At 42.6% G+C, this 27216-nt stretch overlaps 2 protein-coding genes across 4 annotated transcripts in view; one reads left to right on the top strand and one right to left on the bottom strand.

The window, feature by feature from the left end:
* The first annotated feature begins 445 nt into the window (after positions 1 to 445).
* Positions 446 to 10816, top strand: LOC124007684 (cholecystokinin receptor type A-like). Its single transcript, XM_046318374.1, is given in 6 exon segments — positions 446 to 880; positions 4792 to 5043; positions 7711 to 7972; positions 8305 to 8432; positions 8713 to 9181; positions 9183 to 10816. Coding segments are annotated over 6 exon segments (1395 nt in total). The 5' UTR covers positions 446 to 753; the 3' UTR covers positions 9340 to 10816.
* A 720-nt stretch (positions 10817 to 11536) lies between these two features.
* LOC124007683 (recombining binding protein suppressor of hairless) overlaps positions 11537 to 27216 on the bottom strand; it is a 107394-nt gene continuing 91714 nt past the window's right edge. For all 3 annotated transcript variants that reach the window (XM_046318370.1, XM_046318372.1, XM_046318373.1), the window contains 3 exons: positions 26619 to 26774; positions 26285 to 26388; positions 11537 to 16357 (listed from right to left, as the gene is read on the bottom strand). In XM_046318370.1, coding sequence (XP_046174326.1) covers positions 16027 to 16357; positions 26285 to 26388; positions 26619 to 26774 — 591 coding nt within the window. In that variant the 3' untranslated portion in view covers positions 11537 to 16026. The remainder of the gene's footprint in view (positions 16358 to 26284; positions 26389 to 26618; positions 26775 to 27216) is intronic.

The following is a 27216-nucleotide window of genomic DNA, read 5'->3' as shown; positions in this document are numbered from 1 at the left end:
TGGAATATGATGGGCCTATGTTTGGCTTGACAATGACAATGGAGTAGGCAAAAACACAAACAGATCTGGGACCAGGCTAGCATCTTAGGTCGATCTAGTCAAAGTGATACAATTACTGAGAGCAGAACATAGGTTTTTAAGCAAAACATGCATGTGGAGTTATGTCATGTTGTGATGGATCACCATCATCAGGTGAGCCTCTGTCCAGTAGCATAATGACAGCCTATTATCTCTCACATGTGAGCAATAAATCACATCTCACAGATTTTTTGTTGTTGTTCATAACAAATCTAAAACTATTTTATTTTTGGTGAAAACCTAGACGTGGTATTCTTGAAATATGTCACTTAAATAGTCTATACAACAGACTAAAACAAAATCACTGTAAACCTACAAAAATCCTTTAAAATTGTTGCGGCTGCTGTTTCACTTGCATGACCATGGGCTCGAGAGGCGGGCTCTCTTAGACCGGAGTTCTCTATCCACCCATCCATACTGTTATATTTCTCATATCCAACATTGAAGTGCTGGAGCACAACAAAATGTGCATGCAGCAGACGCTTGAAGTCAATAATTTTTGCTCACTGACTGATACCCGTCAATTTCGTTAAACGCTGGATAATAATTTTGCATCAAACAAATGGGGTCATGCAAACTTCTGGAGAATATGAACATGACATTTGGGAAGTGATTTGCAGACATAGTATCAAGTTTCAGTTTATGCATCAGACAAAATAACATAGAAAAGCTAAAATGGAGACATTTACATTGCATGATATGCTCAAAAACTCCACTAATCTTTATAAGATATTATGTGACTTTGGAATCAAGAATGTGTCGGAGTGCGACGATGAAAGCCAGACGCGGCCGGAACCGAAAGGTAACCAATCCAAATGATAATCATACATGTGGGGAGTTAAATTGACAAAAAGTCATTGTCTAATTGTGTATATATTTTAAGTCAAAATAAACATCTTTCTAGTGGAGATATTGATGCAAAGTGTTAAAAATGTAGCATGTTTTATTTTTAAATCATGAAACCGTTTTATTTTAAAGTCATAACACCCCCCGGTCTGTTACACAATCCTGCATTTTGTGCATTTTGTCCCATTTTGTCCCTGCATTTTGTCCCAAATCATCCATATTTCAAAATGTCAAAAAGTAACCTTTTTATTGTTATTATTATGCGAACCTGCGCATTGAGAGCGACCCGTTGGACACCCCAAACGATGCATTTACGCGCGGTTGAAATAGCATGCGTTCTTTCGGCACCTCTGCTTGGATGGAGTGAATATCATAATTAATTAATGTCAAAAATGTAATTAACACACGATTACAACTTAGTATCAGGTCAACACGTAGTTGTCTGATAGGCTACAGTAGGTCTTAGTGTTACATTGACTGAAATGATCTCTGAATTCTCATTGAAATTAGGCGGAGCTGATAGGCTATACTATGAATCCAATATTTTGCTAATTCAAACCCCACATTTGCACACATTCTTCCCCTGAGTAATGCAGCCAACCAGAACGGATTCCAACTGAATTACATATTAATTGCCTTTAGTCTACTAACGGTAGTTCTAAAATAATCCTGGATGAGTAAGGAACAAGCATTTATATTTAAAGGTTTTCTCAATTGTGTAAAACCTATTTGGGGATCTGTGTTGAAACGTAACCTATCTATATATTGGCCTGTAGTACAGCAATGCTAAATGCTAATAGCCTACATTTACATAACTTCTGGTAATTTTCTTTCCTTTGTACCTGACTTGCATATCTTAGACCACATTCTGCAGAATTTTAAATACAAATGTCATCAGTGGATTTTTTTTAACTCACTTTTAAGCCTGTGTTTAGTTCACAGAATATTAACACATTGTTTTCATCACAAGAGAATGTGTTCAATTGTGTTCATCAGTAAATGCTACTGCACAACATGCTTAAAATCACCTCATCAGTGTCATACCATGTACAATATAGGGAAAGATCTAGGCAGTGGGGCTGTCTAATCATTTTATTTCACAATATTGCAGATATGCAGAGAATGAAGTTGGGTTACTTCTAAGAAACTTTGCTATACTCCGAAGTCATCATCTCCGACATTGTGCCCTTCCATCGTAGAGCTTTGCTTTAGTGTGTATTGAGGCCTATATATTCATATCAGTTGTGTTTTTCCTCCATTGTATTCACCTTGCCTTATTTCTACTGTGTATTGTGTTTCTGTGTGCCAATGGAAAGTCAACAAAAACTATGAGCAAACGAGCCTACGTGTTGAATACATGCAATTGTGATTGGACCGATTAATGAATCATGCACACAATGTGCTTATTTTTCATGTAATTTCTTTTATCAGTAATATTTGATTTGATGTGTATGAAATTGTTTAGTGAAATGTGCGTTAAAGGAGAGTAATTGCCCATAACTCTGTACCTTTGGATAGTTGTACTTCCAATTTTGATCATCATGATTTATTGACAGCAAAGAAAATGTATTGATCTACTGGGATTTTTGAAAGACAGACTAACTTCTTGTTTTGTCTGCTTGGATTCAAGAGATAAGTATGATTGCATTCATCTATTTGCAGGCACTTGTGTTCTTTTGATGAATGTATTTGCAATTTTGACAGTAAACTATAGTCATGATGATTGTATTTATGTTTTGAGAAGCCATTTACTTTGTTGCAAAAGGCCTGTGTCTTGTGGACTTTGTTTTGAAAATCAGCAACATTATTCCAAAAAATGATTGTACATGATTGAGAAAAAATGTACAGTTGAAGTCGGAAGTTTACATACACTTAAGTTGTAGTCAGTAAAACTCGTTTTTCAACCACTCCACAAATTTCTTGTTAACAAACTATAGTTTTGGCAAATCGATTAGGACATCTACTGTGTGCATGACACAAGTCATTTTTCTAACAACTGTTTACAGACAGATTATTTCACTTAGAATTCACTGTATCACAATTCCAGTGGGTCAGAGGTTTACATACACTAAGTTGACTGTGCCTTTAAACAGCTTGCAAAATTCCAGAAAAGTATGTAATGGCTTTAGAAGCTTCTGATAGGCTAATTGACATCTTTTGAGTCAATAGGAGGTGCACCTGTGGATGTATTTCAAGGCCTACCTTCAAACTCAGTGCCTCTTTGCTTGACATCATGGGAAAATCAAAAGAAATCAGCTAAGACTTCAGAAACCAATTGTAGACCTCCACAAGTCTGGTTCATCCTTGGGAGCAATTTCCAAACTCCTAAAGGCACCACGTTCATCTGTACAAGCAATAGTACGCAAGTATAAACACCATGGGACCACGCAGCCATCATGCCGCTCAGGAAGGAGACGCGTTCTGTCTCCTAGAGATTAACGTACTTTGATTTGCACTTTTCGCACCAATCCCAGAACAACAGCAAAGGACCTTGTGAAGATGCCGGAGGAAGCAGGTACAAAAGTATCTATATCCACAGTAAAACAAGTCTTATATGGACATAACCTGAAAGGCCGCTCAGCAAGGAAGAAGCCACTGATCCAAAAATCGCAATAAAAAAAAGCCAGACTAGGGTTTGCAACTGCACATGGGGACAAAGATTGTACTTTTTGGAGAAATGTCATCTGGTCGGATGAAACAAAAATAGAACTGTTTGGCCATAATGACCATCGTTATGTTTGTAGGAAAAAGGGGGAGGACTGCAAGCTGAAGAACACCATCCCAACCGTGAAGCACGGGGGTGGCAGCATCATGTTTTGTGGGTGCTTTGCTGCGGGAGGAACTGGTGCACTTCACAAAATAGATGGCATCATAAGGCAGGAAAATGATGTGGATATATTGAAGCAACATCTCAAGACATCAGTCAGGAAGTTAAAGCTTGGTTGCAAATGAGTCTTCCAAATGGACAATGACCCCAAGCATGCTTCCAAAGTGGTGGAAAAATGGCTTAAGGACAACAAAGTCAAGGTATTGGAGTGGCCATCGCAAAGCCCTGACCTCAATCATATAGGACATTTGTGGAGAGAACTAAAAACCATGTGCAAGCAAGGAGGCCTTACAAACCTGACTCAGTTACACCAGCTCTATCAGGAGGAATGGGTCAAAATTCACCCAACTTATTGTGGGAAGCTTGTGGAAGGCTATCCAAAATGTTTGACCCAAGTTAAACAATTTTAAAGGCAATGCTACCAAATACTAATTGAGTGCATGTGAACTTCTGACCCACTGGGAATGTGATGAAAGAAATAAAAGCTGAAATAAATCATAATCTTTACTACTATTCTGATATTTCACATTCTTTAAATAAAGTGGTGATCCATTTTTACTAGGATTAAATGTCAGTAATTGTGAAAAACTGAGTTTAAATGTATTTGGCTAAGGTGTATGTAAACTTCTGACTTCAACTGTATAATAGAATATTTTACAATCGAATTAGGATAAATTAATTTCACCCTCTTTACACAACTAGGGCCATGTCATTGAAAACAGATAGACCTAACAAATTGATTATTTGAAGGTAATGATAATATGGATAATGATGGTGATGATGATCTTAATAATAATGATGATAATGTTTATAAGAGCGTCTGCTAAATGACTTAAATGTAATGTAAATGTTTATGATAATTATTTTCTGATAATATTGATGATAATGATTAAGAATTAAGAAGATGATGTTGATAACGATAACATTGACAATGACAATGAAAACAATGATGAAGCTGATGGTCTTGGTGATGATGACGTCTGATGATAATGGCAATTATAAGAACAATGATGCTGACTGTCTTTCTCTCCTCCCTATAGATTTGAACCAGACGGTGCGCATCTTCCTCTACTGCCTCATCTTCCTGGTCAGCGTGCTGGGTAACAGCCTGATCATCGCTGTGCTGGTGAGGAACCGCCACATGCGCACAGTCACCAACCTGTTCCTGCTCTCCCTGGCCGCCAGCGACCTGATGCTCTGCCTCTTCTGCATGCCCTTCACCCTCATCCCCAACCTCATGAGGGACTTTGTGTTCGGCTCGGGCATCTGCAAGGTGGCCATGTACTTCATGGGTGAGTCCTGTTGGTGTACTGTACACGGGTCCTGACCTGGGCCCGTATTCACAAAGCGTCTCAGAGTAGGAGTACTGACCTAGGAACAGTTTTACCTTATAGATCATAAAGAATAAGATTATATGGATAGATCCTAGATCAGCACTCCTACTCTGAGATGCTTTGTGGATACGGGCCTAGATCTCCATGACCATGTAGTGTGTTTGTCTCTTAGGGATTTCTGTGTTATTGCAATAAGATGTGTTTACATACTCTTGTCATCTTCTGTGCTGCATAGTTAATTGTGGTCTTATCTTGTTATCGTCTACTACACTGCTGTCACTCATTTCAAAGGGTCAAGTAAGGGGAGTGAGTACAGTAGGTTCTGTCCACATAGCCACATAGGAAGATTCCTTTCAGCTTCAGCCACTCACTCACTGACCTACCATGAACACATTGGAGTGGGCTGTAGGCTAATCATGGAGAATCAACAACGAAGCAGATGCCAGAATCCATTGAGCCAATACCACCTCCATTTAGGCTCTGACCTGGTGCCTGGTGTGAAGAGACACCAAATAAAGTAATTTGATGGCTATAGCCGTGGCTGCGTTCCCTTGTTGCCTTCCCGCCGCCCGGGCTGTGAACGTTACTGGCCCTGCCTCCTGATTTAAGGAGCCATTTATTCTGAGCAGAAAAGGTCCAGGCCACAAGGCAATAAGAGGAAGAAAAATAACATGGTAGAAGAGTGATGTTTGAGACACTTGTCAAAAAACAATAACTTTAGACTCTCAGGCATAGAAATATCAATAAAGCTATATAGTTGAGGATCCATTCTCTAGAGGCATTTGAAGTCAAGGCTGTACTGTTCTCATGGTTCATATCTTGTTGAAAACATTCCATTGAACTTTGTCTGGATGTTGTATGGATATATAGGTTCAAGATACAGTAGCTCGATGCATAGCTGTATCTTCAAGTGATCTTGTAGTTCCAATGTTTTTCAACAATATTTCCTGCCTAGATATTGTATGGATAAATCCTAGGTATATGCATTTGTAAAAAACTATTTTGACCACTCTATGGAAAGGGGAGACTCACGGACATGATGGTATTCTCGATTTTGCAAGTGCCACAGGACTCGTCTGAAGGTAACCCATACAAACTAAATGAAGTATGGAGTTATTTTTGTTGCCACAAAACTAAGGGGTTAAATATGTGCCATCAAATATTTCCTGAGCTTTCTTATATATTCTAGATATTGGACAGACACTTGAAAACCTTATTCCTTATGATACATTTTTTGACTGTATTTTTTTTTTGCCATTTGTGTGTTAAGACCAAATTCAATATTTTATCAAATATTTGTTTTCTATAAATTATTTTTACCTAAAGGGGTCCTAAAATTCTAAATCAAATGACTAAATTATCCATTGCATGACCATCTTAAAACAATTCCATATGTTCGCCTAGTGCTCTGTCTCTACACGCTCGTAAAGTCATTATTCACAATTCATTCAGGATTATCTATAATCTAGGCAGCATCCACATTAATGTAGAAATGCTTAGAAACATATTCTAATCTTATTTACAATAAAAGTGACTCCAAAATGACACAGTACATTGTTTACCATTCATTTCTATTGGGCACAAAATAGTCTGAAACACAACCAAAACAAAGAGCTAATGCATCGAACAAATTAGTAGTCACAAGCTTGATGTAGTCATTGCGTGCGATGAATATGGGACCAAATACTTAACTTTTTACTACTTTAATATACATAAGTGAATTTGTCCCAATACCTTTCCTCCCCTAAAATAGGGGGACTATGTCCAAAAAGTGCTGTCATTTCTAAATGGTTCATCCGATATGGATGAAAATACCCTCAAATTAAAGCTGGCAGTTTGCACTTAACCTCATAGTCATTGTTTGATTTAAAATCCAAAATTTGGAGTATAGAGACAAAATAAGAAAAACAACTTGCCCATCCCAATAATTATGGAGGGTACTGTTTCTACCCTGATACTTGAAGAATATAATTTATAAATTCCTCATTAGCTTAGTTCTGTCGGATTCCAACCTAACCCAAAATATAAACTTCTTTAATTCCATTGTTTGTAAACAATGTGATTGTAAACAAACACTGTATAGCCTTAAAACACAGTTTACATTATTATGTGGCTATCATGGATGGTCATCCATAACTCTGTCTATGAATTTGAGATTGGTTACATTTCTCCAGCCCTATTCCTCAGCTGCTTACCGAAACAGCGGCAGGGTGACTGCCTTGCTGTTTGAATTATAGATTATCCCTTGAATTGTCACCTTAACCTGGTCTGGCAAGCCTCCAAATCACAATCACACGAGGCTACATTGAGATTCTACATATCTACGACACTGTTACATATTTCTATATTAATAACTAACATTTTACATACATATTTACTACACTGTACACTGAAAAATATTTAGCCGTACAAAATCATTGCAGTACAACATGCTAATGTAGGCTACATGCTTGTTTGTAATCGATCTATTAATCAGGATCTATTAATCAGAATCTATTAATCAGAATCTATTAATCAGAATCTATTAATCAGAATCTATTAATCAGAATCTATTAATCAGAATCTATTAATCAGAATCTATACTCGCGTGGTATCAAGGACCGTTATTTGTTGTCATCCCTCCAGGTATCTCGGTGAGTGTCTCTACCTTCAACCTGGTGGCCATTTCTCTGGAGCGCTACAGTGCAATCTGCAACCCCTTGACCTCCCGTACCTGGCAAACCAAGTCCCACGCTGCCAAGGTCATCTCTGCCACCTGGGTGGTGAGCTTCCTGCTCATGCTGCCCTACCCCATCTCCAGCACTCTGGTGCCCTTCACCCGGGTCAACAACAGCACAGGCAACATGTGCCGCCTGGTCTGGCCCAGTGATGTCATCCAGCAGTCCTGGTGAGAGGAGTGATACTTTAGAGATGAGATACTTTTTTCGTCTGTCCACCATCACAAAGAGAGGTTTCAGCCGTTAGGTGATTTTCTCTGTAAATAATGGAGATGTCTGCTCAAAAGATTAAATTAAATTCATGTCTACTACTTTTTGGGGGTTAAAGTATCTAATTCAGTGATGTTGTTGATCTGTTAGATATATACTTAGCAATGAGGAGGTAGGTCATTGTTGAGCTCAGAAAGCTGTTCTGTCAGGTCGGAACACTTTGATATACTGAACGCACACTTACCTGCTTTTGACCAATCTGGTGACCCCATGGACCTGTTGTTCCTCCCAGGTACGTGTCCCTGCTGCTGCTCCTCTTCCTGGTCCCTGGGGTCGTGATGATGACAGCCTACGGGCTCATCTCCCTTGAGCTCTACAGGGGCATTAAGTTTGAGATGACCAACAGGAAGTCCAGCAGAGGTACGTTTACCTCAACTGGCCTCTTGAAAACGTGCAGCTCTGGCCATCATGTCATCTACATTTTGTGGCAACCTTATTGGCAATCATGTACAATTGGCTAATCTTTGGTAAATCCAATTTGTACAGGGACATTATTCATGTCTATGTTTAATGTCTCTCGCAGAGATGATTTCCTTATCATTATTATATCCAGCTTTATCATTTGTAATTGTTATTTAGGGAAATGCCATTTTCGTTCATGTTCATTTGTATTCATATCTGCTGTTATGATCCATCACAGACAGACAGTGCAGCACGGGCAGCATCAAACCCGGCGACAACGACGGCTGCTACCTCCAGCCTGCCAAGAAGGGCGAGCTTGCCCACCTCCAGAGCCCTCTGTCGACCCACAGCCCTAACGTGACCATCAAAATCAGAGACAGCACGGGCAGCGCTAAGTCCACGCTGAGCCGTGTGTGCAGCAACAGCTCCACCTCTAACCTGATGGCTAAGAAGCGCGTGATCCGCATGCTCCTGGTCATCGTCTGTCTCTTCTTGCTCTGCTGGACACCCGTGTTTGCAGCTAATGCCTGGAGGGCCTTCGACCGCCGCTCTGCCGACAAGCTCCTCTCGGGGGCGCCGATATCCTTCATCCACCTGTTGTCGTACACATCGGCTTGTGTCAACCCCATTATATACTGCTTCATGAATAACCGTTTCCGCCAAGGGATTCTGTCCACCTTCACCTGCTGTAGCTGCCCCAAGGGCAGTGGGGTCAGGAGGGGGGGCTGGGAGTAGGATCGGGACGGGGACGAGGAGAGGGGGAGGAAGAGGAGGGATGAGGAGCGGAGAGAACGGGCACACGCCATCCAGTGGTAATAGCACGCGCTTCACATACAGTAGTATCCGTGGCTCCGCTCAGGCTTAGCCTCCTTTGTCATCATCGACCAGTCAGAAGTAGGTAGTGGTCATGAAGGCGGGGTGGCCTGTCCAAAGTGTCCCCCCCCCCCCACCCACCCACTGTACTATGAGATTTTGGTCTCTGTTAAGGTCATGCCTTCTTTCCACTTCAAAGTCCCCGTGCCTGTGAGAGTGGACATGTACACTGAGTATACAAACCATTAGGAACACCTGCCTTTTCCATAACCCAGGTGAAAGCTATGATCCCTTATTCAATGTCACCTGTTAAATCTACTCCAATCAGTGTAGATGAAGTGGAAAAGGCAGGTTAAATAATCATTTTTAAGCCTTGAGACATGGATTGTGGCTGCATCACATCCGGCCGTGATTCGGAGTCCATAGGGCGGCGCATAATTGGCTGAGCGTCCTCCGGGTTTGGAAGGGTTAGGCCGTCAATGTAAATAAGAATTTGTTCTTAACCGACTTGCCTAGTTAAATAAAAGGTTACAGTCCTTTGAATGGGGCATGGTAGTATGGTAGTTTCATGCTCAACAGTTTCCCTTGTGTATCAAGACTGGTCCACCACCAAAAGGACATCCAGCCAACTTCACACAACTGTGAGAAGAATCCCTTGGGAACGCTTTTGACACCTTGTAGAGTCCATGCCCAGACGAATTGAGGCTGTCCTGAGTGGAGATGTGGGTGCAACCCAATATTAGGAAGGTTATCCTCATGTTTTTTTTACACCCCGTGTATGTATTGAGTGGATCCCAGTGAAAGAGTCGATGATAATATTGGCGCCATTGCGAAGACAGGATAATCGAACCATAGCATGTTGACTTCATGAAACTGAGAAAATCAGCCAGAGTTTTTAACAAGGAGATGATGATATGACTTTAAAAGAACTAACGGTAAACAAACTATAAAAGACTGAGGAATGGTGGCACCTGATTAAACCTCTGGCGTATACAGTACCACCCTATATGCTGCATTCACAGGGACCGTGAGAGGACATGGCTTGGTCACGTCTACGGCAAAGAAGTTTACATTCAGTACCCCCCCCCATACCCATAACTTCCCATACCTCTGTGACCTCCTCCAGTGCAACAAATGTGTAAACACTTCCTGACTTAAATCACTGCCATTCCAGGCAGTTGCGCATTATTTTGTGTCCTAGCCTTGTAGCACAGTGCCACGCTCTAAAACAAGTCATTAGCGTACATTAGCGTGTTTTCTCTTTCTTGACCCAGTCAGCGTGCTTTTTCATCGTTGTGCCACATGTAGTACTGTGGGTGACATGACTCGTCGCCTTATCGAGGTGTGGGACTGTGCACCTGTCTGTTCCCCTACTTCAAAGAGATGTTTCCCGGCACTACCTGTCAATCACACCCCACCTGGTCTCTGTTGACTTGGGTTGTAAAATATACTGCAGCGCAAATGTAACATACTGTGACGTTTTCTTTTTTACCTTGTTTTCTTGCAGCATTAAATCAATTTGAATTGTATAGTTTTAGCATTGCTCTCTAAGGTAAATTGCTATCAGACTTGCATTGGAATACATCACCCGAAAAAGGAAATTGAATATTAAAAGTATATAGTGTCTGGTGGGGGGCCCTTTCAAATCCCTGAGTAAGAAGGTGCCGATGGATTGCACTTGCTTACACTGCAAGGGCGAGTGGTTCTTGGAGACGAAGCTCATGAGAAGCATAAACAAACACTCACCTCTGAGCTGGTTCAGAGGCACAGGTTGTACAAACAAATGCAGAGTGGTGTTACTTCACAGACGGACTATTTGCTGTGCTTAAAAGGGGACAATCTGCAGTTGCTCCATCCAGTTTTAGACATTTAAATGAATGATACACCCATTGATTCTTGAAGAATATAACTTGCTAGATGCCTCACGAGCTGAGTTCGACTGTCGTACGCCATCAGAACCCAAAATATAAACTTGCTTTGCTCCTTTGTTTGTAAACAATGCAACTGTAAAAAATATTATTAAAAAAACACTATGGCCTCAAAAGCATGGTTACATTTCCCCATCCCTGAGATGTTTACCAAATCAGTGGCGGGGTGTCTGCTTTGTTACTGTTCAAACTGCCTGTTTAAGTCAGCCCTTTATGAGGATATTACCATGGTTTTTGTTTGCATACTTGAGGTCCTCGAACATAAAAATACATATAGTTAACGACACATTTCATTTCACACATAATTCTGTCACTTTTTATTTGATTTTTTTATGCCAATATTGCAAGTATTTTTTTTTTATGACATATGGATTTGAGCATGAACTGGAACTGCAATATGTACAAAAAACTGAAACAAACAGTCCCCTTGTTTTCACGTTATTGCTAAAATGTTACAAACTGCACAGGTTTCTACCATGGGCAACCCTTTAAGCACTGAGTATACTACCACACTGACAGACTGACACTCTGCTTAACATTACAACATTACACACAGAGAGAGAGAGAGAGAGAGAGAGAGAGAGAGAGAGAGAGAGAGTGTGTGAGAAAGGAGAGAGAGAGACAGTGTGTGAGGGGGAAAAAGAAAGGAAAGGTAAGAAAACAGACTGCAGCAAAGCCAAGCGTACAGAGCTAAGAGTGTAAAGGGATGAGAGGGAAAGTCAAAATGTACGTACACAGACAGAGGAGAGACGGAGAGAAGCGTAAAGCACTTCATAGTGCAGCCAGCCAATAGTCTTGGGGAGAATGTCAGGCCGAGTGCAACAGAGGAAAGGCTGCTCCAACACGCCTTTTCATTTATTTACAGCTGCCTCTCGCTCTGTCCTGTTTCGTTTAGCAGTGCATGAGAAATCTACGTTATAAAAAGACATTTGGTATATTAGAGGATACATACATACATACATTGTTCAGAGCTCGTTACAACAACAAAAAACAACAGCTGCTTTTGGAAGAACAAAACAAACAATATGGACTGACCGAAAAATGAAAACCGGTGTGTATACAGTATTTTCAAAAAGCATCACACAAGTTGGAGAATATTTTGTATTTTGCTGGGTGAGCTTTTAGTTACCATGTTGCTAAAGTTTGCTCAGATAATAAAAAGCCACGTAACAACATTCCACCCCCTGTAGGGGGGGAGAGCTGCCTTCCCCTTGTTGAGTGAAACCTGAGGAAGGGGAGCACTGATGCGCTTCTTGACCATAATAGTTGGTTCTCTGGACCCACCCTCTCCTCCTGCTCCAATCCGCCATGCCTCCACTGTTCTATAGAGAACATGTAAACCGTTCAACCAGTGTCATGTTCATTAGGGCACACCGTTGCAAACATTTCATTCCATTTCCCGCCTACTGAACATGACCCGGCAAAGAGGATCAAAGAGAGATATGAGAATACGCACGACCCTTCCACTGTTTACGAGATGCAGCGCAATGCCACTTCCTTCCAAACTCACTCGGACATCAGTGAGAAACGTAAGGAGCAGGCAGGGTGGAGCCCAGAGAGACAACAGAAAGTATCGAAACAGAAATATAATAACACAAGCAGAATGACAGGTCGACTGACTGGAGGACGCCTTAGGCATTAGAGAGGCGTTCCCAAACTCACTTTGATATCTAAGAGATAAGCTCGCCTCTACCAGCTGAAACGGGCACAATGAAAACACTGCGCAAAACCCAAACATATTTGGTGACCACCTTATTGACATATCACAATAGAGTAAAGGGTTAAGAAAGGCCAGTAGCATTTCTCTTTGTTGTGTAAAAAAAGTCCATATTAAGGTGATTAGTGACAAAGCTCATGTTGGTTTGATGCTACAAAATGTTCAATTTAGGTTGATACACCCATGCTTTAATTCATTAGAAAAAGTACAACTGTTGCTGGACCGACCTTTTGTAAATTGACAACCCAGGCCAAACTAGGCAGCAAGGGCAATAATGCACTTATTTCTTTGACATAAAATAAGACAAGGGGGGAAACTTTATACCAATAATTTAAAATAATATCAATATTATTACACTGTTTACATTAACATCAATGGCTGGAAAAATAGAAGGGGCGGGAAGAATCTAAATAGGGAGGGGGGAAAAAAGCATCTCTTAAGTTTTTTCGGGGGGGGGGGGGGTGTAAATAGAGCACTTTCTTGTTCCCTATTATTAAAGGGATATGACTGTTAAATGGGTACATGAATGACATTGGCCAGAAATACTTCTTAATTAATAAGCAGACATTCAAGTTAAAGCATCATAGTTCTTCCCGGAAGTATATACAGTTCCACTGTAATACTATGATCAAAGTATTGCCTTTTTCTTTTTTTAAATTTTGTTGATCCACATATTATTTCCAACAATGAGAGAGAAACAATCACTTGTTTTATATTTGGATCAAGTCGGAAGACGGCGCGGGACCCAAACAATCTTCAAAGTCCATCTTTACAAGAGCATTGATTGTTTGGAACATAAAACGGTGTACGCATCCACGCACCCACCCACATTTTGAAATGGAGTGAGTCTCACTCACTGATCCATTGTTAGACTACACAGAGGAGCCAAACACACACTCACTCTCACTCTCACACACACACACACACACACACACACACACACACACACACACACACACACACACACACACACACACACACACACACACACACACACACACACACACACACACACACACACACACACACACAACCCCCCACCACCACACACACACGCACAGGCTGGTGAACTAGTGGTCAGGCAGACAAACCCCAAGAGACACGACAACATGACCTGTACAATATTGCTGTACGTTTTTCCAAATACACATATTCAATAACACAGACACACATCTAGAAGGCCTTATTAATTCTAACAGGAGACTTGATCACCATAAATACAGCCGGTGAGTGTGGCTACTTTCAGAACGCGAGTTTTACAATGTACATGTAATTGTTGTGTAAGGTCAAAAACCATAGGACGTTAGTTAAAAGGCTTTTAGGAGGCCAAACAGAGGAGCTCAAAGCCCTCACAAGACAATGTATCCATGCCAAAATGGAGAAAGCAGGGCACTGTGATAATAAAGTACATCATTTATATAAGTGTTGTACTTGTACACTGAACAGAGTTAATATTATCCTTAAAAAGGCCCACAAATCTTCCAGAAAGCTGACAATGTGGTTTTGGAGCCGTGGCAGATGGATTGCATTATGGGTAATATAGTCCAATGAAACAACTTAACAAGTGGTGATAAGACAGACAGACTGTTTTTGCAACACACAGGTTCTTGGAAGTTACGTAAATGGAAAGGGCAGGTCGTTGGAAGGGTATCGGTTCTCTTTGACATTTAAGTTAGCGGTAAGGCCACATCAAATTGGAAGTGTCTGTCTTTTCTGTTTTCTCAAAACAATGGAAGTTTTAAATACCACGAGAACTATACACAGGAAGACACCAAGGCCTGGTGAGACAGTATACGGACTGACAGATTTCAAAACGTCGACAGATACTTCTGTGGCGACCAATAGATCGGCATGATCTCAACATGGGATATATGACACGATTTCTTCTGACTGTGTGCACAGTAATAATCTACAGTTCTAAGGCTACCTTTTTCAATTTGATGACTAGAATCATAAAATGTATGTGGAAATGAGAAACTATTTTGTAACTGGTAGTGGAAGTCGAGTTTTTTAAAGTTTGAAATACAATGGAAGAATTCTGCGGACTTCGCTATGGCTCCTTGTGTGATGTACAGACATGTAATTTCCGAAGGAAACATAGCTAGTAGCACACAGAGAGTATTTCAGACAAGGCAGAGGCATTGCTTAAAGCTTTTCTTTTTAAGGACTTCATAAAAACTAATGAGAATCCAAAATTAGGCCTGCTGAGGTCACTTCCTAACACAAACCGAACCTTCGGTTAGGTAAACAGAACAAAAAGAAATCCCCAGACTTTAGTCTTTTTTTTTTTAAGAGAAAGTATCAAAAATTGAACATTCCGTCCAAAAGACCGGAGGGGGGAGCAGGCGTTTGACGGAGATAAGGGTAGCTATAATACACAAGCCAGGTCAGGATTTGGCCCCCCCCAAAAAAAGGCCAAAGCTAGGAGGGTGAGAATAGAAACTATTTGGTAACAAAAGTGTACTATATATTTCATACAAAAAAAAGGTATGGAGAAAATGTACCTTTACTAAAGCTTATATGAGATCCTTGGTCCATAAAAACTATGTTATCATCATCACGTTTTTATATGTGTCCCTCTATACCCAATCCTCACTCTCCCTCCAACAACGATACATCTCGCCCCCTTTACAGAAACATACAAACTAACGCAACATATAAAAACAAAGGAGGAAAAAAATTATCGGAGGGAGGGGGGGAGCACAAAAACTATCCTTTTATGTTAACATTTTATACATGTGGCAGATGCATCGCTGTTGTGGTATCGATTTTCTTATGGCCGTCAAAGGCGCTGGTACTCTGAGCCAATAGGAACTTATTCCACAGCTCCAACACCAGAGACAAGATGGTAGCGGTGAGGAGTTCCGCACAGTTTCTCTTATTTCCGTTGGTTGACAACTTTTGACATCGTTCTTTCCTTCGAATTCCTCCTCTTCCTCCCTTTTGTCCGACCAATTTCCTATTTCAGCTTCTTTTCTTGTATCCAAAATCAATATGCAGCACTTTTAGAGAGTCCGTTTACTTTGTAGTCTTTTCTTACCATGTGGTACGTTTTGCTCTCAAGGCATATTGTGTGTATAAGTGTGTGTGTGTGTTAGGACACCACGGTGGCGGCCGTGGAAGAGGACGTGACTCCTGCGTTGGAGCCGTTGGGGCCGTAGGTGTTGTTAGCGTCGCTGTTGTTAGCGATGTTGCTGCTAGCCGTGAGCAGGCGGTCGCTGCCTGCCCGCAGGATGGCTCCGGCGGCGTTGCAGTGCGGCCGCGGCCCGGGCTCCGGCGTGTAGGTGAAGGTGAGTGTGGTGGAGTAGATGATCCCGTCGTTTCGCACCAGCGTGACTGGCACCTGCACCGGCTGCCGCACCCAGCGCCAGCCCTCACGGAAGGCAGAGATGTCGGGCACCACGCACAGCATGCTCTCCGCACACCTGCGGGCAGAGGTAGAGAGAGAAAGAGTCAGAGAGGGTTTCAGCTCTCTAGATTTAATTATATTTGGGTTGACTCCCTCACTCTGTGATACCCTCAGTGTAGACCAAAGGCATTGCGTAATGACCACATGTCAGTTGACAATTAACATGTCGGTTGAGTATTATCTTTCATGGTCCTTCGGGACGGATTAGAACAAAACGACTTAAGTATACCAATGGTTAACAAGCTTCCATCAAGCACTATGGGAGGCCCATATATTCCCTCATACCTTACACAGGGTCTGTGCTGTGCCTTGTACAAAAATAGCCCTATAAAACCTCCATTGATACATCAAACACAAATGGGTCAAATGGGGACCGTGGCGTTCTCAGTGTACATTGGGACCACTTACACACCGCCCTGCAGCCGACAGCCACCTCAACATTTCACTCACAGCATCTCCCAGTAGCGTTTTACAACCAGGATGAATGGCACACTGATAATCATACGGGACCCCTATTGTTTATCACAGGGTAACCATAGAGCTCTTTCATCTGTTCTAAAGACTCTTCCTTCATGGGAGCAGCCATAAACACTGGGTCGCCAATTCATCTATAAAATTCTACATGAAAAGGAAAAAAGTACCTTCGGGGGATGTTTGGCATCGCGGGAAGGGTGTACTTTGAAAATGCCAATATCTGAACCTAAATTAAATTCCATTTTGTTCAGATAGTACAAATTGGCTCAGAACATTGCTTTGACTTGGATCAAAGCACACCAATGCCATTATTGTATAAACTAGCCAATTACTATGTAAGCTGTCCCCTGGTTTGTCAAAGCGGTAGTCTTTTACAGTTTATAATGGCTAATGAGGTCAGACTGAATCGGGACATCCTCGTTCCCTTTTCAGAAACATATATCTCATGGATAAGGCTCATTAAATGTTTGTAGCAGTTTAGGTTCAAATTGTATTGGTCCCATGGTTAGCAGATGTTAATGCAAGACTAGCGAAATGCTTGTGCTTCTGGTTCCGACAGTGCAGTAATATCTAACAAGTGATCTAACAATTCCCCAACAACTACCTAATGCACACAAATCTAAAAGGGTGAATGAGAATATGAAGATATAAATATATGGATGAGCGATTGCAGAGTGGCATAGGCAAGGTGAATAAGATGGTATAAAATACAGTATATACATATGATATGAGTAATGTCAGACATGTCAACATTATTCAAGTGGTATTATATAAAGTGGCATTGTTTAGTGACTCGTGATCCATTTGTTAAAGTTGCCAGTGATTGTATCTCCATGTAGGCAGCAGCCTCTCTGAGTTTGTGATTGCTGTTTAGCAGTCTGATGGCCTTGAGATAGAAGCTGTTCTTCAGTCTTTCGGTCCCAGCTTTGATGCACCTGTTCTGACCTCGCCTTCTGGATGGTAGCGGTGTGAACAGGCAGTGGCTCGGGTGGTTGTTGTCTTTGGTTACCTTTTTTTCCTTCCTGTGACATTTTTTTCTTTATTTCACCTTTATTTAACCAGGTAGGCAAGTTGAGAACAAGTTCTCATTTACAATTGCGACCTGGCCAAGATAAAGCAAAGCAGTTCGACACATACAACGACACAGAGTTACACATGGAGTAAAAAAAACATACAGTCAATAATACAGTATAAACAAGTCTATATACGATGTGAGCAAATGAGGTGAGATAAGGGAGGTAAAGGCAAAAAAAGGCCATGGTGGCAAAGTAAATACAATATAGCAAGTAAAACACTGGAATGGTAGATTTACAATGGAAGAATGTGCAAAGTAGAAATAAAAATAATGGGGTGCAAAGGAGCAAAATAAATAAATAAATTAAATACAGTAGGGAAAGAGGTAGTTGTTTGGGCTAAATTATAGGTGGGCTATGTACAGGTGCAGTAATCTGTGAGCTGCTCTGACAGTTGGTGCTTAAAGCTAGTGAGGGAGATAAGTGTTTCCAGTTTCAGAGATTTTTGTAGTTCGTTCCAGTCATTGGCAGCAGAGAACTGGAAGGAGAGGCGGCCAAAGAAAGAATTGGTTTTGGGGGTGACTACAGAGATATACCTGCTGGAGCGTGTGCTACAGGTGGGAGATGCTATGGTGACCAGCGAGCTGAGATAAGGGGGGACTTTACCTAGCAGGGTCTTGTAGATGACATGGAGCCAGTGGGTTTGGCGATGAGTATGAAGCGAGGGCCAGCCAACGAGAGCGTACAGGTCGCAATGGTGGGTAGTATATGGGGCTTTGGTGACAAAACTGATGGCACTGTGATAGACTGCATCCAATTTGTTGAGTAGGGTATCGGAGGCTATTTTGTAAATGACATCGCCAAAGTCGAGGATTGATAGGATGGTCAGTTTTACAAGGGTATGTTTGGCAGCATGAGTGAAGGATGCTTTGTTGAGAAATAGGAAGCCAATTCTAGATTTAACTTTGGATTGGAGATGTTTGATATGGGTCTGGAAGGAGAGTTTACAGTCTAACCAGACACCTAAGTATTTGAAGTTGTCCACGTATTCTAAGTCAGAGCCGTCCAGAGTAGTGATGTTGGACAGACGGGTAGGTGCAGGTAGCAATCGGTTGAAGAGCATGCATTTAGTTTTACTTGTATTTAAGAGCAATTGGAGGCCACGGAAGGAGAGTTGTATGGCATTGAAACTTGCCTGGAGGGTTGTTAACACAGTGTCCAAAGAAGGGCCAGAAGTATACAGAATGGTGTCATCTGCGTAGAGGTGGATCAGAGACTCACCAGCAGCAAGAGCGACCTCATTGATGCATACAGAGAAGAGAGTCGGTCCAAGAATTGAACCCTGTGGCACCCCCATAGAGACTGCCAGAGGTCCGGACAGCAGACCCTCCGATTTGACACACTGAACTCTATCAGACGGAGCTGCTCTTCCTCCCGGGGAAGGACTGCCCGTTCCATGATCTCGCCATCACGGTTGACAACTCCATTGTGTCCTCCTCCCAGAGCGCTAAGAACCTTGGCGTGATCCTGGACAACAAACTGTCGTTCTCAACTAACATCAAGGCGGTGGCCCGTTCCTGTAGGTTCATGCTCTACAACATCCGCAGAGTACGACCCTGCCTCACACAGGAAGCGGCGCAGGTCCTAATCCAGGCACTTGTCATCTCCCGTCTGGATTACTGCAACTCGCTGTTGGCTGGGCTCCCTGCCTGTGCCATTAAACCCCTACAACTCATCCAGAACGCCGCAGCCCGTCTAGTGTTCAACCTTCCCAAGTTCTCTCACGTCACCCCGCTCCTCCGCTCTCTCCACTGGCTTCCAGTTGAAGCTCGCATCCGCTACAAGACCATGGTGCTTGCCTACGGAGCTGTGAGGGGAACGGCACCTCAGTACCTCCAGGCTCTGATCAGGCCCTACACCCAAATAAGGGCACTGCGTTCATCCACCTCTGGCCTGCTCGCCTCCCTACCACTGAGGAAGTACAGTTCCCGCTCAGCTCAGTCAAAACTGTTCGCTGCTCTGGCTCCCCAATGGTGGAACAAACTCCCTCACGACGCCAGGACAGCGGAGTCAATCACCACCTTCCGGAGACACCTGAAACCCCACCTCTTTAAGGAATACCTAGGATAGGATAAAGTAATCCTTCTCACCCCCCCCTTAAAATATTTAGATGCACTATTGTAAAGTGGTTGTTCCACTGGATGTCATAAGGTGAATGCACCAATTTGTAAGTCGCTCTGGATAAGAGCGTCTGCTAAATGACTTAAATGTAATGTAAATGTAGTTGGTGAACCAGGCGAGGCAATCATTTGAGAAACCAAGGCTGTCGAGTCTGCCGATGAGGATGTGGTGATTGACAGAGTCGAAAGCCTTGGCCAGATCAATGAATACGGCTGCACAGTAATGTTTCTTATCGATGGCGGTTAAGATATCGTTAAGACATCGAGTGCTATAGCCGTCATGGAGGGCAGGTAATTTGCCCCCGGTGACGCGCTGTGCAGACCGCACCACCCTCTGGAGAGCCTTGCGGTTGAGGGCGGAGCAGTTGCCGTACCAGGCGGTGATACAGCATATTTCCATTTTCTCCACTGCTGTCCCTTTGATGTGAATAGGGAGGTGCGATAGTCCAAGATCATCTCCTTTGTTTTGTTGACGTTGAGTGAGAGGTTGTTTTCCTGAAACCACACTCCGAGTGCCCTCACCTCCTCCTTGCAGCCTGTCTCGTCGTTGTTGGTAATCAAGCCAACGACTGTTGTCATCTGAAAACTTGATGATTGAGTTGGAGGCGTGCATGGCCACTCAGTCATGGGTGAAAAGGGAGTACAGGAGGGGGCTGAGCACGCACACTTGTGGGGCCCCAGTGTTGGGGGTCAGAGGTGGAGATGTTGTTTCCTACCTTCACCACCTGGGGGCAGCCCGTCAGAAAGTCCAGGACCAAATTGCACAGGCGGGGTTGAGGCCTCCACTTTGATGATGAGCTTGGAGGGCACTATGGTGTTGAATGCTGAGCTGTACTCAATGAACAGCATTCTTACATAGGTATTCTTCTTGTCCAGATGGGATAGGGCAGTGTGCAGTGTGATGGCGTTTGCATCGTCTGTGGACCTGTTAGGGTGGAATGCAAACTGAAGTGGTTCTAGGGTGACAGGTAAGGTGGAGGTGATATGATCCTTGACTAGTCTCTCAAAGCACTTCATGATGACAGAATGGGGTGATAGTCATTCAGTTCAGTTATCTTTGCCTTTTTAGGTACAGGAACCATGGTAGCCATCTTGAAGCATGTGTGTGTTAACTCGAAATGACACAAAGACAAGGTTCCAGTTTAACAAAGTTTACTATACCGTATGAACACCCACAAAAGGTAACCATTACACTCAAGGCCAGGTCCATCAAAGACTAGACTTCCTGCTTCCTTGACTGAGCGATAGCCCCGTAATAACAGAAATATAGGGATACATAAAACAAGAACTTAACAGTCTCCCCCTTTTCTTTAAAGACAAATAAAACATCAACAACATAATTAAATGTCCAAGTATTAATCAAGTTCCTTACTACAAATGGGTTGTGTGACAGTTTTTATTTGTATTACTCAAGCTGCCACTTTCCATTACTGAGAGCCTGTAGGAGCACAAGACTGGATGCTCCTTTTAAGTCAGACAGTCATCATGCTGTTCCTTTGTGGTTGACCACAAATAAGTTCCTTGATGCTGAGTCTTTTCTCTGTGACAGACTTGGTTGACTTCACAGCATCAACTAATAAGAAGTTGTAAGTGACAAACTACAGGTAGAAAGTGCCTTTTTGTCTCACCAGTGCTAAGCTCTGAGAACAGAGTTGCAAGAAAAATAGCATTGTCAATTCCATCCCCAAGAATAAGGGTTTCTCCAGCAAGTCCGCTTCGGACAACCCTTCTGATCCTTTTTGACTGCCAACAGATAGGTGAGAATCTTCCTCCTTCACCCATTAACACGATTAGATGTGCACCTTGTGTGCCTCCATCTGTAAGGTTCCCTAGCGAAGCATCACTGAATACAACTAGTTTCAAAGAGTCATCTTATCCAACATGCTGAAACTTTAAAGTCACTTGTTGTCATTTCAGCTTACGAACAACTTTGTTCGCCTCATGGATGTTTTTTTACAGTGGTGTGTTTTGTGTTAGATGCCAAGTTGCAACCATCAAACATTACATCAGGTCTACTTTGTCTAACAACCCATAAAATGTGTCCCATCTTTGACCTCAATTGATCAGCTTCAATTCCACAGAGAGGGGAATTCCTTTGTACAGCTCTTGAAGAATCCATGTGGATGGGTTGAAGAGTCTTGATATAGCTCTCCTGTTGCATCAGTACTGTTCCAGCAACTGTAATTAACTCTATGCCAACATTACAAAAATGATCATGCTCCTCACGGCCAACCTAGAAAACAGTTTTGAGGTGTGGAATCACAGTTGTAGCAAATGTCTGTGAGCCACCCCAGATAGTCAGTAACATGACAGGCAAGTGCTCCAGTCACATTGCAGTCTTGATCAAGCCAATAGAAGACTGCAGGATCCACTTGTGACATTTTTCCACCTGTATTCAGCATTGTAACCTTGACTTTGTCGTATCAGTAGAGTGATGCATCTGCCAGTCCATACAAACACTTTTTTAGTTTCCACAGTGTTCCTTCGCTCTCAGCTTCAGGCGGAGGTCGGATGTGAATGTCCCTTGACAACTCTGTTCCCTGCAAAAATGCAGATTTGATGTCTATGGAATTAAGTTTTCATTTTTTTGACATCAGCAATCTGAGTGACTCAAAGGCGCATGTCGGTGAGTCTTTTGGGAGTTGTTTAGCAGCCAGCTCCTCTAAACCTCTAGCCACTAGATGTGCTTTAGGCACTATTCCAGTTAAGGATTCTTTAAGGGTACACACCAACCTTGTTGAGACACATTTTTGACCAATGTCTTTGACTTCCTCAAACACTCCCTTTTTCTCCAATTACTGAGCTCATCTAGTTGAGCTGAGTCAAATTTATTTGATTTATTTTACCTTTATTTAACTAGGCAAATCAGTTAAGAACAAATTCTTATTTTCAATGACGGCCTAGGAACAGTGGGTTAACTGCCTGTTCAGGGGCAGAACGACAGATTTGTACCTTGTCAGCTCGGGGATTTGAACTTGCAACCGCCCGGTTACTAGTCCAACGCTCTAACCACTTGGCTACAAGTACATCATCATTTTGAATGGCATTCTGTTTTTCTCGATTTTCCATTAGTTCAATTCTGAGATTATCTACAAGTGACAGGTCAGCTGACCCGGTTGTACCAGAAAGTGTAGCTGGTTCAGAGTACTGCAAGTTGGACCAGTTCTAGTGTTTTCCTTTGGCTTTTCCTGCTCGTCACATGACTGTTGCTGCATGTGGAATACCACTTTCTCTGTCCACGTATTTAACAGTTTGTCCAGTTTTCAGATTGGAACAACCATGTTGAATGTTTTCCTCATTTGAACGCTCAACAGTATGATCTGTGGCATGGTCTGTGTCCATATCATTGGATGTGACATCTGGTAGGTTTGTGCCTGTTACTGTGTCCTTTTTGTCATTTTCATTAGGAGACTGATTCTCAGCAACAGCCCCTCTATCTTGTTGATCATTTACTTTCCGCAATCTTGAGTGATGCACCCCGACAATGATGCCTCCGTGCCTCACAAATATCACCACACCATCTTGGCCAATGACTACTCCCGGTCCTTTCCACTCTTGATAGTCAACTCGTTCGTAGTACACATCGCTTCCAGTTTCGTACTTCTCATCATCATTATTCCCTGAACTGCTGAGTAACTTCTGAAATCTGTCAACTGTAGCATGTCCAAACTGTTTGTGAAGCTTTAACAATACTTTGTGTTTTTCTTGTGTGTTCATGTTCTCTGTGACTGTCAGAATCTCTGTGCTCCCTGTCAGTCAGAATCAAATTTTTGCATGGACTCTGTGATGTCTTTGTCCAAAATGTTTACACAATAGTGGCCCTGAGGTAGTAAGTTCAAGAGTCACTGGTTGTTTAAACATCACTGCCTTGTCATTTTGTTATGTCTAGTACAGCCCCTGCCTTCTTGAGGAAAGCTTTGCTTAATAGTAAGGGGATATCTGTAGGGACCACCTCTGTTTCAATGTGACGGTCTGACCAATGTTTGCTGGTATCTTAACTCTTGGTAGAATGGACAATTCTCCCATCTCCAAATTTGAAAGCTCTGTTGCTTGGTGTGTCAATCATATTTTGTACTTCTTTCATATTTAGTTCACTGACATAGCTATCAAGCCATTTTGCACCACACACTGTCCGTGTGCATGCAGTATCAATCACAGCAGATCCTCAGGATTCAACTATAACAATCTCAGTATCAGAAGCAGATTAATTTTAAAACAGTGTAATGTTACACTGCTTTATCTCTGTGTTTGCATTTTCCTCTGTTAGTTTAACTTGTTCATTTTTATGAGGACAGTCTTTAACCCAATGGTAAGTGCTTTGACAAATAGCACATTTTGATCTCCTTCCATATTTGTCCAGTGGATTTGTGTTGGGAAATGGCGCCCTCTTCTGGTTGTCTTGAGAACGTGACTTGTTGGCGCCTTATCCCTGCTTGCTCGGTGTAATATGCTGCGTCACTCACTTGCATTCCATCTGTTATTGGCGGGACAGACGTCTTTTCACCAAATATTATTTTTAGTGCCGACTTCATAGATGCAAAAGTCAGCACAGTACAAGCAGTCAAAGCCAACTGTTTCTCCCTACCATCTAGACACGCAGTATCTAGCAACTTGAAGGCTAACACTGCATCCGGGAGAACCATGCCGTACTTGCGCATCCTATTGTAACTCTGTTCGAAATCAATGATGTAGTCCGCCATTGCAACCAAAATATTTCTCCTAACACTGTCAAAGTTTGAATATGCCTCGTAGGCATGGCCTTTCTCTTCTTTAAGAAATACAGAATCCAGTGCTCTGATCAAAGTTCCCATTCCATCATCCTTGTTCAAATCCTCAACGGCTATATTCAGTGCTGTATCTCTCGCTCTTCACTTCAGCGATAATACCACCGCAAGTGCTTGCTTTTTTCGCATCCAGATTAGTAACGCGTGTCCAGATTCCAAGTTCTTTTTTCCAACTTTCGTACGACCTCTTCTCGTCGAAGTGAGGTGGCACATTGTAGTTAGTATCCATCCTCTGCTACCAATGTTAACTCGAAATGACACAACGACAAGGTTCCAGTTGAACAAAGTTTACGATACCGTATGAACACCCACAAAGGTAGCCATTACACTCAAGGCCAGGTCCATCAACGACTAGACTTCCTGCACATGCGCACTCTTGACTGAGTGATAGCCCCATAATAACAGAAATATAGGGATACATAAATAAGAACTTAACAGTGGGGACAGCAAACTGGCATAGGGAGCGATTGAATATGTCCATATGCACACCAACCAGCTGTTATGCGCATGCTCTGAGGACGTGGCTAGGGATGCCGCCTGGGCCAGCAGCCTTGCGAGGGTTAACACGTTTAAATGTTTTACTCACGTCGGTGTCCGTGATGTGGCTGGTTTTCTTTTTGTAGTCTGTGATTGCCTGTAGACCCTGCCACATATGTCTCGTGTCTGAGCCGTTGAATTGCGACTCCACTTTGTCCCTGTACCGGTATTTTGCTTGTTTGATTGCATTGCGGAGGGAATAACTACACTGTTCATATTCAGCCGCGTTCCCAGACATCTTTCCATGGCGAAATGCAGTGGTTTGCGCTTTCAGTTCAGAATGCCGCCATCCAGCCATGGTTTCTGGTTAGGGTAGGTTTTAATAGTCACAGTGGGTACATCTCCAATGCACTTCCTTATAAATTCACTCGCCAAGTCAGCGTATAGGTCGATGTTATTCTCTTAGGCTGCATGGAACATTTCCCAGTCCATGTGATCAAAACAATCTTGAAGCGTGGATTCCAATTGGTCAGACCAGAGTTGAATGGTTCTAGTCACTGGTACATCCTGTTTGAATTTCTACCTAGAAGACGGTTTGTGCAAGATGGCGTCATGGTCGGATTTGCCGAAGGGAGGGCGGGGGAGGGCTTTGTATGCATCGCGGAAGTTAGAGTAGCAGTGGTCGAGTGTATTACCCCCACACATAGTGCAATCAATATGCTGATATAGTTTAGGTAGCCTTGTTCTCAAATTTATATACTGCATAGTTTATGCTGATATAGTTTAGGTAGCCTTGTTCTCAAATTTATATACTGCATAGTTTCCTAAGGACTCGAAGCGAGGCGACCATCTTTGTCGGCGCCATCCTTAGCATCTTCAGTTGGACTTCATTTTAAGTGTTTCTGAAATCCCGGTTGGCTGGAAAAGCTGGACATTTGGAGAAAGTTACAGGAATTTTGCAACCCTAGTATTGAGATAGCCCAAACTTGAAAGGAGCAGAGAGGTGTGTCGGTACCTGTACATGGTCTCTGCCTCGACGTCTCCAAACCAGACCCTCAGGTTTGGAGTGAAGTTCTGTCCCGTCAGCTCCAGCATGGCCACGTCCCCACCACCGTTTAGCTTCACAAACACACAAATACGACAAGTCTAAATGTTTATGTCTTGATGGCGGAGGAAGAGATGGAGATGGAATGGCGTAAAGGGTCTAAAGGACGTGTGTGTACAAATATTTTTGGAGCACTGCGAGAGGAACGAATACTTGTTTATGATAGGAATGGAGTGTGTGTGCAACTGTGTGTGTGTCTGTCTTTCCGTGTGTGTGTGTGTGTGTGTGTGTGTCCCTTTCTAACCTGTAAACTCTCGACCACAGGCACGGGGGTGACAGGCGAGTGGACGGGGCCCATGCCCTCGTAGAAGGTGTACTCAGCCTTGTCCGTGCTGATGATTGTCCAGGACGCTCCGTCGTTGATCATCTCTTTGTTTGGTTCCTTTGGGCATGGAGTGGCCTGGGGGGGAGGCAGACACACACACACACACACACACACACACACACACACACACACACACACACACACACACACACACACACACACACACACACACACACACACACACACACACACACACACACACACACACACACACACACACACACATCAAAGGGAGCCAGTAGCGCTTGATCGTCAGATGTAGATAAGTAGATGAATATAGATGTGTTTGTTATGACTGTCGCTGTATCCTGGGTAAGTTGTTGTCTCTATGGTGATCTCTGATGTAGAGTTAGATTGAGAGAGAACACCTAAGCGAGGGACCTATTACGTGTCACCTTAACATTATATTAACTCAGTTAGAGGATGAGGATCACTCTAAATCGGTCATCTCCCCGAGATGGAATCACAAGGCAATAAAAATTGTAGAAAAACAAAGGCTGTGACCTATTCAAGCAAC

This window comes from Oncorhynchus gorbuscha, linkage group LG21 (genome assembly GCF_021184085.1).
Source record: "Oncorhynchus gorbuscha isolate QuinsamMale2020 ecotype Even-year linkage group LG21, OgorEven_v1.0, whole genome shotgun sequence".
Taxonomy (NCBI): Eukaryota; Metazoa; Chordata; class Actinopteri; order Salmoniformes; family Salmonidae; genus Oncorhynchus; species Oncorhynchus gorbuscha.
Note: the sequence above shows the minus strand (reverse complement) of the source record. Positions and strands in the feature narration are given on the sequence as shown.